Here is a 12862-nt window from a genome sequence, read left to right on the forward strand (position 1 = left end):
GCTATTTTAACTGACAATTCTTAGTTGAGAACCCCCCAGGAAGGCTTCTACAAATGATTTACTCAGGGTGCTTAAAGCGATTTTACTCTGCAGATTTGCCACTTTACATATGCATCCCATATAATTCAGTAGCTCCAGAGGATCCATTGTAACTGTTTTGCAATAATTATAAGATTAAGGGCTTATTTTGGGAGCCATTAATAATATCAATGAAAGGATTAAGACAATTTTGGTGAAAATCATATAGAGATCAAAGAGCTAGTGAAGTTAATGCTTCTGCTACATTTTAAATGAAAACCTAATCACAGAAAAGCAGAAAATCCTCCTCAACCCGCTTCCCGAATGGATTCTGAAGAATCCTGTGTTTGGTTTTCTGACTGAAACAAATAAAATAACAATTTAGTCATGGTGCCCATTCCATACTACTTATGGAATAACCACTCCTGAAAGATGATTATAACACCTACAGGCAACGAAATGATTAGACTTCTTTTAGGTATAACATCAGAGAATTTAGCCATAGTTGGAGGTCAATATATAACAAGAGACAACAAGAAGAACCAAATGCAACCAAACTTATATCAAATGGAATCGCTAATTTTAAAATTTTATTTCTCATTAACACTCACCTTAGCATGAGCCAGCATTTTAGAAATAGACAAATAAAAGCTCTCAGATTTGCCCAGAGACCACTATCCTTCAAGTATACCTCAGATGCTCTGATCATCAAAATCCTGGCATGTGATAATTTCTTTGAATAATTTATATGACAGAAATTTATAAAAATATTGACTATCAATATAGATATCAGAATTTTAAGTATCAAGAAGGTTAAAAATAAGGCAGGCTTTCTTAAGTACAAGAAAGATAATCCTTAAAATCCACTGTATTTGCTTTTATAATTCAATTTATTTTTACATATGCTTGATTTCCCCCATATTTTAAGAAGTCCTTAAATAAAAGAAAGAAATGCCTAAATAGAAATCCTAATGAAAAACAAATTTACTAAGTAAATCATTTATTGATTAAGTTTTTAAAAATTACTTTGTGAGCAAGTAGTCAGAAAGTATGAAGGCTTATCGTAAATGAATGACTCTGTCACTGATTTCTGAGAAATCATAATAACAGTGAACAAATATTTGAGATATATTTAATATTTAACTAATTTATCAAGAAATTTTAATATAAACTTTCTATACTATAGATTCTAATTGACCAGTCTCTTTAGAATTGAAGATTTTCTTTTACTTATCCAGTGATATGCTATGGTACTTTATATTATTTTACTATGGTAATATTTCAGATAGTTTAAATGTATTAAATAAATTAATTTATATATTAGATATCAAAGTAACATTTTTTATTGTTTTCCAAGGCCAAATAAGCATTAATCAATAGTCTTTATTATATTTTGATTAATAGTTATAAAATTGCCTCTGAATTTAAATTTTACTCTTTTTCCCACACTAATGGAAATCATTGTTAGCGGTAAAATAATTTTTCTGTAATTTCTGGAGAAAATTACATAATTCTGTTTATGAAAACTGAAAAATAAATTTAGTTTCTCAACTAATGAACTCAGTTCTAGAGAACACAGAATAGAACACATGAAACAAAAAATAATCTAATACAGTCTAATATTTTCCAAATGCCATTTGCAATTTCTAGCACTAGCATTTTAGTGATATGGGGAATAGTTTGATACTGAAAAAGTAGTTCAAAGTATCCTAAAGTACACAATTTTGTGTGTACCTATGCTCAATATGTCACACAGATGCATGTTGAGAGTTTATATTAAATGCACAAAGAATATTAGAAATATCATACCTTTGAGACATAATCTTATAGGCATCAGGCAGATAGCATCTTATATTCTCCATCTGAGCAGGGTCAGAGTCACAAATTTTGTCATCAGTCCTCCCATAGTTGGCACTTTCAATCATGATGACATCTGTTCCTGGACAGCGGAGCTCTATGGGGTAGCTCTCACAGGAGAGCTCTCTGCGGACCACAGCCATCGGAATTGGGGCACGGCTGAAAGCTACCAGGAGGAGGAAGAAAAATAAGTCATCTTTGTTACATAGAAAGGAAAAGTACCCATTTCTCACATACTAATATAAAGGAATAAAGCAGTTACAATTCATAATTTTAACTAAAAGTAGACTATCTCTCACTTCAGTAACTTGACAGAATTTTTAACAATCTAGCTATAACAATTATTTCTTAGAAATCTTATCTCACAGGTATTTTTCTTATAAATGGAACAAAGCACTCTGGATTTTCTAAAACACTGGCTGATATGTGAGGTAAAGACTATACAGAAATATCATGCAGTTTGTAAAACAAGATTCTCAGATTAACCTCAGGAATACTGTGTGTATTTGTTTTGTTTTTTAATAGAAACCATGAACAACAACAACAAAAAACGTACTGCTCTTGAGTTTATATATACTTATTTAAATAATCTATTTCAATTTTGAAACAGTTTCATTGTTTCAGGTAATGACATAATCAGTATATTTTTTGAGTTAATTATAGAAATAGTGAATGTTCTTTAAGAAAATAGAGATTTGTAAGGAGACAAATTAAATTTTCCTTCAGCTCCCTTCCCACACCTTTCCCCCAATGTCAAGAGGTAAGCAGGTAACAATGTGGTGACTTTTCTATTAGAACTGTCTACAGAAAAAAAACATTGTATATTTCTTCCCATCCCTCTTTTAATTTTACTTAAGTAACTTTTAATCGGGTAGTATCACACTACACACATTGTTTCATATCTTGATTTATTTTACTTATTAATTTAACAATATATGGTGGAAATCTTTTCATTCCTATGTTGTATCCCTCATTTTTAATGGCTACATTACATATACATATAAAACATTATTTAATTGGTCTTACGTTAATGGGCACTTAGAAATGATTGACATGTATACACTGATGTGTATAAAATGGATGACTAAAAAGAACCTGTGTATAAAAAAATAAATAAAATAAAATTCAAAAATTCAAAAAAAAAGAAATGTCCCAGTGTTTTTGTGTCATAATACTGCAAGAAGTATAAACCTACCTGTGTACCTTGGCTATAATATTTTAGAAAAAATATAACTATCCAAATATATTTTATGGTATATGTTAATAAATGAAATTGATGAAGGCATAAATATATTTGAAATTTGGCAAATATCAACAACTAGATGTCCAAAAAGCTTAATACAAATGTACACTTACACCAGCAGTACTTTCCTCTTCAAAACTACGCATTACCAATTCCTTTATATTTTGCCAATGTGATAGACAAAGAATGATATAACATCCTTAATTTTCACCACTTTATACAATTAAATATATTTCCATATGTTTCTTGACCCTTCATCTTTTTTTTATTATACATTGTTATTGTAAAAGTTCTTTGGATAGAAGAAAATTGAAAATTTGTCCTTTATACTTGTGGCAAATATGTTTTTCTAGTTTGTTGTTTGGTTTCATATGTTTGCTGAACATAGATATTTCATTTTTATACAGCAAACTGTCTATCTTTTCACGTCAGATTTAACAGTTTCACAATCCAAGACTGAATATAATCAGTACATTATTGGAAGACAGTCAAATGTTTAATTGTAAAAACTCAACAAGTCTTCTTTTAAAAGTACATAAATGAAATTCTTAAATTCTTTACCAACCAGCTAGTAAGTTGATTTTCACATAAGAGAATTAATTATAGAGATGAATACATGACAGCTATAAATTTGCATTGATAGTTGATTAACTCACTAATGTTGGCACATACATAAAAATGTATTTAAATAAATACATTCACCTTTTCTTATGGCTTTTTTAGTAAGCATGAAATGTGGAAAGCAAAGGAGGGAGGAGAGAAGCAAGAAAGTGTAAAAAGAGTGGGAATAGGGAAAAAGAGATTTTATTACTATAAATATTTTCACTTGAAACTCTACAGAAAATATTGATTTGGTTTATGAAACCATACCTATTATTTCAAAATAGAAAATGACATTAGTTTCCACCCCGTTTCTATACCATTTTGGAAAAACTATACATGTACCAAAGACCCCACGCATAACTGCCGAATAGGTCACTCAAGCTGCACTGCACAGTTAATTCCATTCTGGTTGTCATTCAACATCTTTCTTGTTTTGTCCTCAATCCCCCTCAAACACAGACAGACAGATACACACACGCAAACACACACACGTGAATCTAGCACATCTACAGAACTGATCAAAGAGAGTTAACACAGAGATTGGTGGTAATAATTTTTTTTTAATAAATTTATTTTATTTTTGACTGCATTGGGTCTTCGTTGCTGCAAGCGGGCTTTCTCTAGTTGTGGTGAGCGGGGACTACTCTTCGTTGTGGTGCACAGGCTTCTCATTGCAGTGGCTTCTCTTGTTGAAGGGCACGGGCTTTAGAGCGCAGGCTCAGTAGTTGTGGCGCACAGGCATAGTTGCTCAGCAGCATGTGGGATCTTCTCGGACCAGGGCTTGAACCCATGTCCCCTGCATTGGCAGGTAGATTCTTAACCACTGCGCCACCAGGGAAGCCCGGTAACAATATTTTTAAAGTTTGTTCTTGAGTCAACATTTTGACAGGGTAGTCTCACAATAGACACTGAATTTCTGAAATGTGTGTTTCTATGGTTCCTAAAATATATGTATTTATCTATCATTTAGAAATTAGATGGCTGTTTAAACATGAAGTCCTTTTTAATACTCAGATTCTATTTTAATGGAAAAAGACATTTTCATTACTGTATATAGCATTTTAAGTAATAAAATCATTGAACAATAAAAATGTTCCAATTTGGGAATCCAGTTTCACAATTTCAATCAGTTTAAATAGAATAAGAGAATTTTTTTGCTTACTTTTTTTATAAAATGTTCTTGAAATCAGAATTTTTCAGAATGTTTTACAGTAAACTTTTGAGCATTTGCTGAGACAATTTTTTTCTTAACTTTGGTATAGCCATTTTTTAAAAATCACATTGAAACTGCTTCCAAACATTGAGTTGATCTTGCTATATTTTGTTACCCTAACCAATTAAGTCATATTGTTAAAAAACAAGTTAATTTAACAAAGAAACAAAAATAAGCAAATAATAAAGTCAAAGCATTGTTTGACTAAGTGGACAATTTGGTTGATTAAACTCATCAGTCAACTTTGCTAAAACGCGTACCCAGACATAGCTTTAATCTGGGTCTTAACTGTCAAAAACATGATTTAGAACCAGACAGTGGCAAAGTCAACTAAAATGTGGAGGGCAAATTTCCCATGTATCTCTTTTGAGCCTATAAGGATTATTCAAAAGCTATAGATATGGAAATTTTTACAGGGTACCAGGGTTGATTTGTGGATGCTTTCTTCCATTTAACATATAATTGCATTAGTATCAGTAACTCAGTGATAAATTGCATTCCTGAATGATGGATGCTTTGTTTAAAGGAGTGTATTACTGGAAACTATTCTATAACATTATCTAATTAGCTACTTAAATTATTTTAATTACATTGCTAAATGCTTTAATCAGCAACTAAAGTCCAATGGAAAAATATGCTTAAGTTAAAAGATTTTTGTTGTTGTTGTTTTGTCTTTCTTACCATTCAGTTATCATGCTAACAGTGGAGAGACTTTGGTTACCAGAGAAAAAACTAAGACACGGAAAATGTCAACAATTCAATGCAAGTTAGCCAGTGAAACAGTCTATTGTATTTTGTATCAGGATAATATTGCACTGGGAACTGTGAAGTGGCTATGGAAAAATAATATGGGGAAAAGATGGCATATTCTTGAGGTCCTTCTCATTTTCATACCATGAATTAATTTGTTGTAACAAAGAACAGAGTGTCACCTATTAGGTGTGTAACAGACATTGGCTGAATAAATTGGAAAAGCTTCAGATGTGAAATCTGGTAGACTTCTGTTAAGATGCTGCACTTTGGAACTACCCACTGACCACGGGACTAAGAGGACGCAAATGAAACTAAGCTTCTCTGCTAACGACGTCCAGAACCTCAGGAATTGCCCAAGTTCCATGTCGAACACATCCCTAATTAAAAGTGCTCCTGACAAAGGATTAAACAACAGGAGAATTAGCTCCCGGCTCTTGCTCACTTGTTTCTGCACAAATCACTCTTATTCTTCCTTTTCTGAGACCTCAGCCAATCTGTTGTTAAAACTTCTTGTTTTTTTGTTACTCTCTTCTTGGGCTTTCCTACTGCAATCCTGCTTGGTGACTTTTGACTCAAAATGCTTTAAATTCTTGGTGAATGTGGGTTATGATAACTAAAGATACCAGTCTAAAGACAGGGTGAGGGCGGGAGCAGGGTGCTAAAAGCTGATGACCAAAGAGTCAATTGATTCCTCCTGGACTCAAGGACAGGGGTCAGAGATTTGCTAGGATGACCCTAGGGCTTTACAGGGTAGCATTCAAAGAAGGGAGTGCTACTTGAGACATAGGATGTTAGGACAAAGGATATCAATAAGTAAAAGACTAAACACAGATTAAGAGGTAAGCAGCCAGTTAGTTGGTTGAGGGCATTAACCCAGTATAATTAACTAAGTTTTTAAACATGTTGAATTTAAGGTGTCAGGATAACACTCAGGAACGTTTAATTTTCATTTGGGTTCATGAGTCTAGAATGTATGAGTAGCCTATAGGCTAAAACCATGGTAATAACATTAAGTAGCTGAAGAGGGTAGATGTAGAGGAGAATAAATGCAGACGGTGGAGTATCAGTAGCCACTGAAGAAATGTAAAAGAGTGTACTACTTAGTTGCTGGACATATATATATAACATAGAGAAAAGCACCGTGTATCTATTTAAGGAAGATTTTCATTTAGATTTTCACTAAATGGACAATATGCCTGCCACTACTACTTAGTTTCAGGACAGATGAATCAAGTACTTATATATATCTCTCCCTGGGCCAAGCCTTCAATGCACTGTTCAAATCTGGTTTTTCCATGGATTGTTCTACATATTCAATGATCCACTCAAAAATATATGGTGCAGTCTATTCTCCATTAGGCAGAAACTAAAATCTTCAGCCTGCCCTATGTGTGTGTTTGTTGTGATATTAAAAACTATTAGCAATACAGCTTATATTTTTATTTATTTTTCATTTCCTTACTTTTATACTTTGTTTACCCCAAATCCCATGTATTAAGTAAAATTAAATTTACTAAGAAAAAATTTTAAGCATAGATAAGAAGATGCAAATCAAAAGGCTATTTTGTAGCAGTAAAGATAAAACAGTTGCCTTAAATGGGTAATGACAGAGAACATATTTGACTTATGTTTAGGGACAAAAAAAATTACATGATTTGATGACTGGTTGAACATGAAGGGTAAAAGTGAGGGTACAAGGATGACTACCAGGTTTCTGGCATAAGCAAGTGATTAGATCGTAGTGCCATGAACAAAATCTAGTAGGAAGTTGAATACAGGTCAGTGATTTAGAAGAGAGATCTTTATAAATTTGAGAATTGTAAGGTAGTACTCAAACCAGAGCAGTAGATAAGATAGCCCATAAAGGGAGAAAGATTTTATTAAACATGTCCACGTGGCAGTTTTTAAAATACGTTCATAATTCTTTGCTACTTCTCCATTTTTTTTCCCTTTCCTCTTGAATGTGGGCTTTACTTAGTGACTCACTTCTAATGGACACAGCCTGGTGAAAGTGTGTGATTTCCAAGAGTAGTTCATTAACAAGACATTGCAGCTTTAACCTCTCTTGAATCACTCACTTTATACAAAGCCGGTCACCAAATCTTGAGCACATTCAAGCAGCCCCAAGGAGAGGTCCAGAAAAGGAACTGAACACTATGCTGACAGCCAGAATGAACTTGCAAGGCAGGCAAGTGAGGCATCTTGGAGGCTGACCCTCCAGCCACAAGAAACCCTTCCTTTGGGTAACTACAACCCTATGAGAGACCTGGAGCCAGAACCAGCAAAGTAAACTATTCCCAGATTCCTAACCTAAAGAAACCACAGAAGGTAATAAACATTTACTGTTTTAAGCCACTAAGTTTTGGGCTATATATTACTAATACAGTGCAGAATCAATTCTGAAGGAATGTTTAAAGAGTGGACATTGAAACTGTTGGACGACACTGAAGAATTACCAAATCAATAAAAGAAAAATACTATGAATGACCCACACAGATAGTCTAATATTACCATCCTTTGCTTAAACATAGTTTGGGCCATTAATTTAAAAAATATAACATTTCATATATATATAATTTATTATACACATATTTTATATTATGCATTATATATAATACATAAATAAACCAGTTTCAGCACTAAAAACAGATTACTAATAGGTGTTAAGTTTTTTTTTTGCCCCCTGTGTCCCAATGATCATAAGAAGGGGAAAAAAAGGCTCTTTTGAAAACTTTAAAATAAAAAGAAAATAGATCTGGTTCCTTATGAGAAAAAAGTAAATTAAACTATTTGTAAGTCAAGGCTAATGATTTTAAAGGCGTTTCTTAATTATAGAGAAGGACACTTACATATCTGGAAGTGGGTTACTGCCTGTAATAAATTATTGGCAATGCCTTTTAAAAATTCTTCATTACTTAAATGTTGCCAAAAAGCAAATATTCCCAATTTTAAGTTTCAGCAGAACCTATGACATAATTTTCTTAAATATACGTATTTTCTCTGTGCTGTTTTACATGCCAACACACTTATCCAAATTTTAAAAAACGTGCTCTGAAAATCTAGTCTGAAATGTTCGGCAGCAAAAATAACATTGGAAACCCAGTGAAATATCAAACTATCATCTACTTTCTATAAAAGTACATCTACTACCAGTAAGCATCTAATATACTGAATTTCAAAAGTCTATTTCAACAAAGAATACATATAATTTAAATACTTTAGTATTTAATTAAATGTAACACAGTGACAATTAAAATTGACACCATAAAGAAATAACCATAGGCAAATTATGTTCTGAGGTCAAAAAGCATGAAATTTAGAATTTCTGAAATTACAGGAAAAAAATGTCCTAATGAGAGGAATATCATAAAACAATTACTGTAAAGCTGTCGTTCTGACTTATGGAGCTTCAGCATGAGGGTAACATTAATCATTCTTTTTGAGGATATATATACAAAATGGTGACCTTTAAGTGACATTATCCACATGGAGGTTGCCTAAAAAATGTAGCAAGTGTTTGAATAAATGAACTCATATCTACTTGTTATAAGTTTTCAACACTTAATAAAATTATATTCTACATTGTCTTCCAATTATATTCATGAGGGACAAAATTTCTAAAACTGAGTCAAACTTTACATATCACTATTATCCCAGCCTTTTCCTAAATGTCAAAAACACCAAACTGGCTGTTCAAAGTGTTCTTAAGAGTAAAATTATAATTTCAAGATAAACAAGAATCCAGTAAAAAGAATTATAGAATTCAAAAGAAATTTTAAAAGATATGCCAATTCAACTCTAAATGTATATTTATCAGTTACAATGTGGCTGCTGGGAGTTATTAAACACAAGACATGGATATTGTTTAAATTCTCCATCCACATTGGTGATTAGCTCAGGCCTAGGAGTGGTCCTATACAGAATGGGATTCCAAAAGTCTGGCAGAAGGAGCTTCAGAGGTATCATATGAAATCAAGAAAAGGATAAACATTCGTGTGTGATGGTTAATTTTATGTGTCATTGTGACTGGGCTAAGGGATGCCCAGGTAGTTGCTAAACCATTATTTTTGAGCATCTCTCTGAGGGCATCTCTGGAAAAGATTAACAAAGATTAGCATTTGATTCTGTAGACTAACAGAGATCACCCTCACCAATTTAAGGTGGTCTGGTGAGGGCCTGAATACAACAAAAAGGCAGAGGAAGTGTAAATTTTCTCTGTGCTTGAGTTGGGATAACGATCTTCTGCCCTCTAACACTGGTACTCCTTGTTCTCAGGCCTTCAGACATAGGCCAGAGCCTACACCAGTGGCCCTCTGATTTTCAGGTTTTTGAGTACGGGTTGGAACTACATCACTGGTTTTCCTGGGCTGCCAGCTTGCAAACAGCAAATCATGGGACTTCTCAGTCTTCATAATTGTGTGAGTCAACCTTTCATAATAAATCTCTTCATATTGATCTAGATAGATAGATAGATAGATATAGATAATATAGATAACTGTGGTATGTGAAATTTGACAGTTTAGAAATTTCATCCCATGAATATAATTGGAAAACAATCTAGATAACCCTAATAATGTGAGTGTAGCAAAGTCCCCAAAGCCAAAAGACAGTATCCATGATTACTAAAACCAAAAGATTACAGAATAATGACAACAAGATCAGATGGGTGAAAGTTCACAGCAGGGGAGAGCAGATGGACAGATGATCCAGAGCAAAAGTACTGAGAATCTTCCTAAGTGTCTCCATTTCACTCTAGAATCTTAGAGTTGTAGAGAGAATGCACAACCTATATAAGGTTTAACCATCATAAAGTACAATGAAAATGTGAAACAGGTTACAAAGTAATGAAGCGATACATTTGTTTGGTTTCTTAAGACAGATTTCTTGAAGGAAGCACACTTGAGATGTCCTTTAAAGATGAAATAATATATGAATATAGGAGAAAAGATAACAAAATATTCCAGGCAGAAATTCTGAGCCAAAGAGAGCTATATTCAGCATTTTGAGTGAGGATCTCAAAGAGATATCTGTATCCCCTTGTTCATTACAGCACTACTCTCAATAGCCAAGATATGGAAACAACCTAAGTATCCATCGATGGATAAATGGATAGAGCAGATGTGGTATATACATACAATGGAATATTATTCAGTCACGTGAAAGAAGGAAATCCTGCCATCTGTAACAAACAATGATGAACCTTCAGGAAATTATGCTAAGTAAGGTAAGTCAGACCAGAGAAAGACAAATACTGTATGATACCACTTATATATGGAATCTAAAATAGCCAAACTCATAGAAACAGAGAACAAAATAGTGGTTTCTGGGGGTTGGGGGTTAAGGGAAATGGGGAGATGTTGGTCAAAGGGTTTAAATTTCCAGTAGTTGAAATATGGATAAGTTCTGAACATCTAATGTACAGCATGGTGATTATAGTTAACAAAACTGTATTATATACTTGAAAGTTACTAAGAGGGTAGACCTTAAATGTTCCCATCACAAAAAAATAAATGGCAATTATGTGAGGTGATGAAGGTGTGAATTACTTCTAATGTGGTAATCATTTCACAACATACATGGGTATCAAATCAACACGTTGTACACCTTAAACAAACACAATATTCTATGTCAATTATATCTCAATAAGTATGGGGAAAAGAAGTTATATTCACAAGAGATTGGGAGTAGATGGCAGACAGAACTAAACAGCAGTCAAATCAGAAAGAGGCTTCAAATTAGATTCAGAATATAGCCCAAATTATATAGGGTAGTGGAAGATTACAGCATAAAAGAATAATGTAATAATAATATTAATGAAATTAATCTTAAAAAGCACTAACCAATAATTATTCAAACAGATTAGGTAAAAGATAACAGAGTCTGGAAATCGATGAGACAAAAGGCGATATGACGATGGTAACTGCTAATACATATTGGGTGTTTTAATTTTAAAAGTATCATTTTATTTTTTTTAAAGTATCATTGCTAATGAGAACATACTGTGTAGCACAGGGAACTCTACTGAATGCATGGCAGTGATCTAAATGGGAAGGAAATCCAAAAAGAGGGAATATATGTATATGTATAGCTGATTCATTTTGCTGTACAGTAGAAACTAACACAACATTGCAAAGCAACTATACTCCAATAAAAATTAATTTTAAAAAAAGTATCATTGTATTTCAAACTCCAAACTATAAAATCTTGTCAATATTATCATCCCCATTTAGTGTACACCAGGAAAATATGGTTTAGCCCAAAATGCTAAGAATGTGAGGCATGAACTAGAAAGTCATACAAGTGAGAGAAAAGATGCAATGACTCTCCTTGTGTGTCACACAAACAGAGAGAACAAAGGAAGGGGAGTTCTGTCAGGAAATGCATAAGGCAATGTGAGGATATCACACTAGTTATCAATAATATAAAGTTTATGGATTGCCATTCCTTTGGTGAAATGAAGCCTTATTTCCAAATATGAAATGCAAGTTAAATATTCCATTTACTATGTCTGACAGGGGCCTTTTAATAGCACAAAACATAACAGCATAATATTATTATTTTAAGAATTTTAAGATTTCTTTCCTAACATTTTAATACATTTTAATATTGTATCACAAAAACTAATATGAAATTTTTCTTTGTGTGAAAATCTACTGCAGTAAGATGGAAAATCACTACTTTACTTTTAAAATGTGACATTAATTCTCAAATGTAGTCATTATACTTTTACTGAAGTATATAAATATATGATTTTCTTTATTGCAAATCGCCAAATTTAAAGTTTATGTTATTCTTGTCATATAACAGAGAAAATCTGTAGTCACATAGATTTTTAACAAGAAATATACAGTAAATTTAGAGAAGGATATATACAAGTTTTAAATAAACAGTGATGTCTCAGGTTAAGACTAAATGACATTTAATTTTGAAGGGAAGGAATTCCTAAACAGTGAATGAACTCTCTACTGCACTGCAAATGCCATTCAGAAATACACAAGCAGCACCTTACATTCATCCCCTCCTCTCTCCCCCCAAACACACTATATTCCTTGGAAAGGATAAAGAGCTTTCAGTGGCTTAAAAGTTTTTGTTTTGTTTTATCCTTAAGGAAAGCAATGCTAAGACATTTTCTAATTCAGCAGGGTAAATCTTCTGCAGAAAAGACCTTGTAATAA

At 32.8% G+C, this 12862-nt stretch overlaps 1 protein-coding gene across 15 annotated transcripts in view; it reads right to left on the reverse strand.

Annotated features, from left to right (window-relative positions):
• ADGRL3 (adhesion G protein-coupled receptor L3) overlaps positions 1-12862 on the reverse strand; it is an 859984-nt gene that overhangs the window by 480378 nt on the left and 366744 nt on the right. For all 15 annotated transcript variants that reach the window (XM_082463707.1, XM_082463718.1, XM_082463716.1 and 12 more), the window contains one exon: positions 1828-2041. In XM_082463707.1, coding sequence (XP_082319833.1) covers positions 1828-2041 — 214 coding nt within the window. The remainder of the gene's footprint in view (positions 1-1827; positions 2042-12862) is intronic.

The sequence above is a fragment of the Balaenoptera physalus genome (genome assembly GCF_965194825.1).
Source record: "Balaenoptera physalus genome assembly, chromosome: 5".
NCBI classification, from domain to species: domain Eukaryota; kingdom Metazoa; phylum Chordata; class Mammalia; order Artiodactyla; family Balaenopteridae; genus Balaenoptera; species Balaenoptera physalus.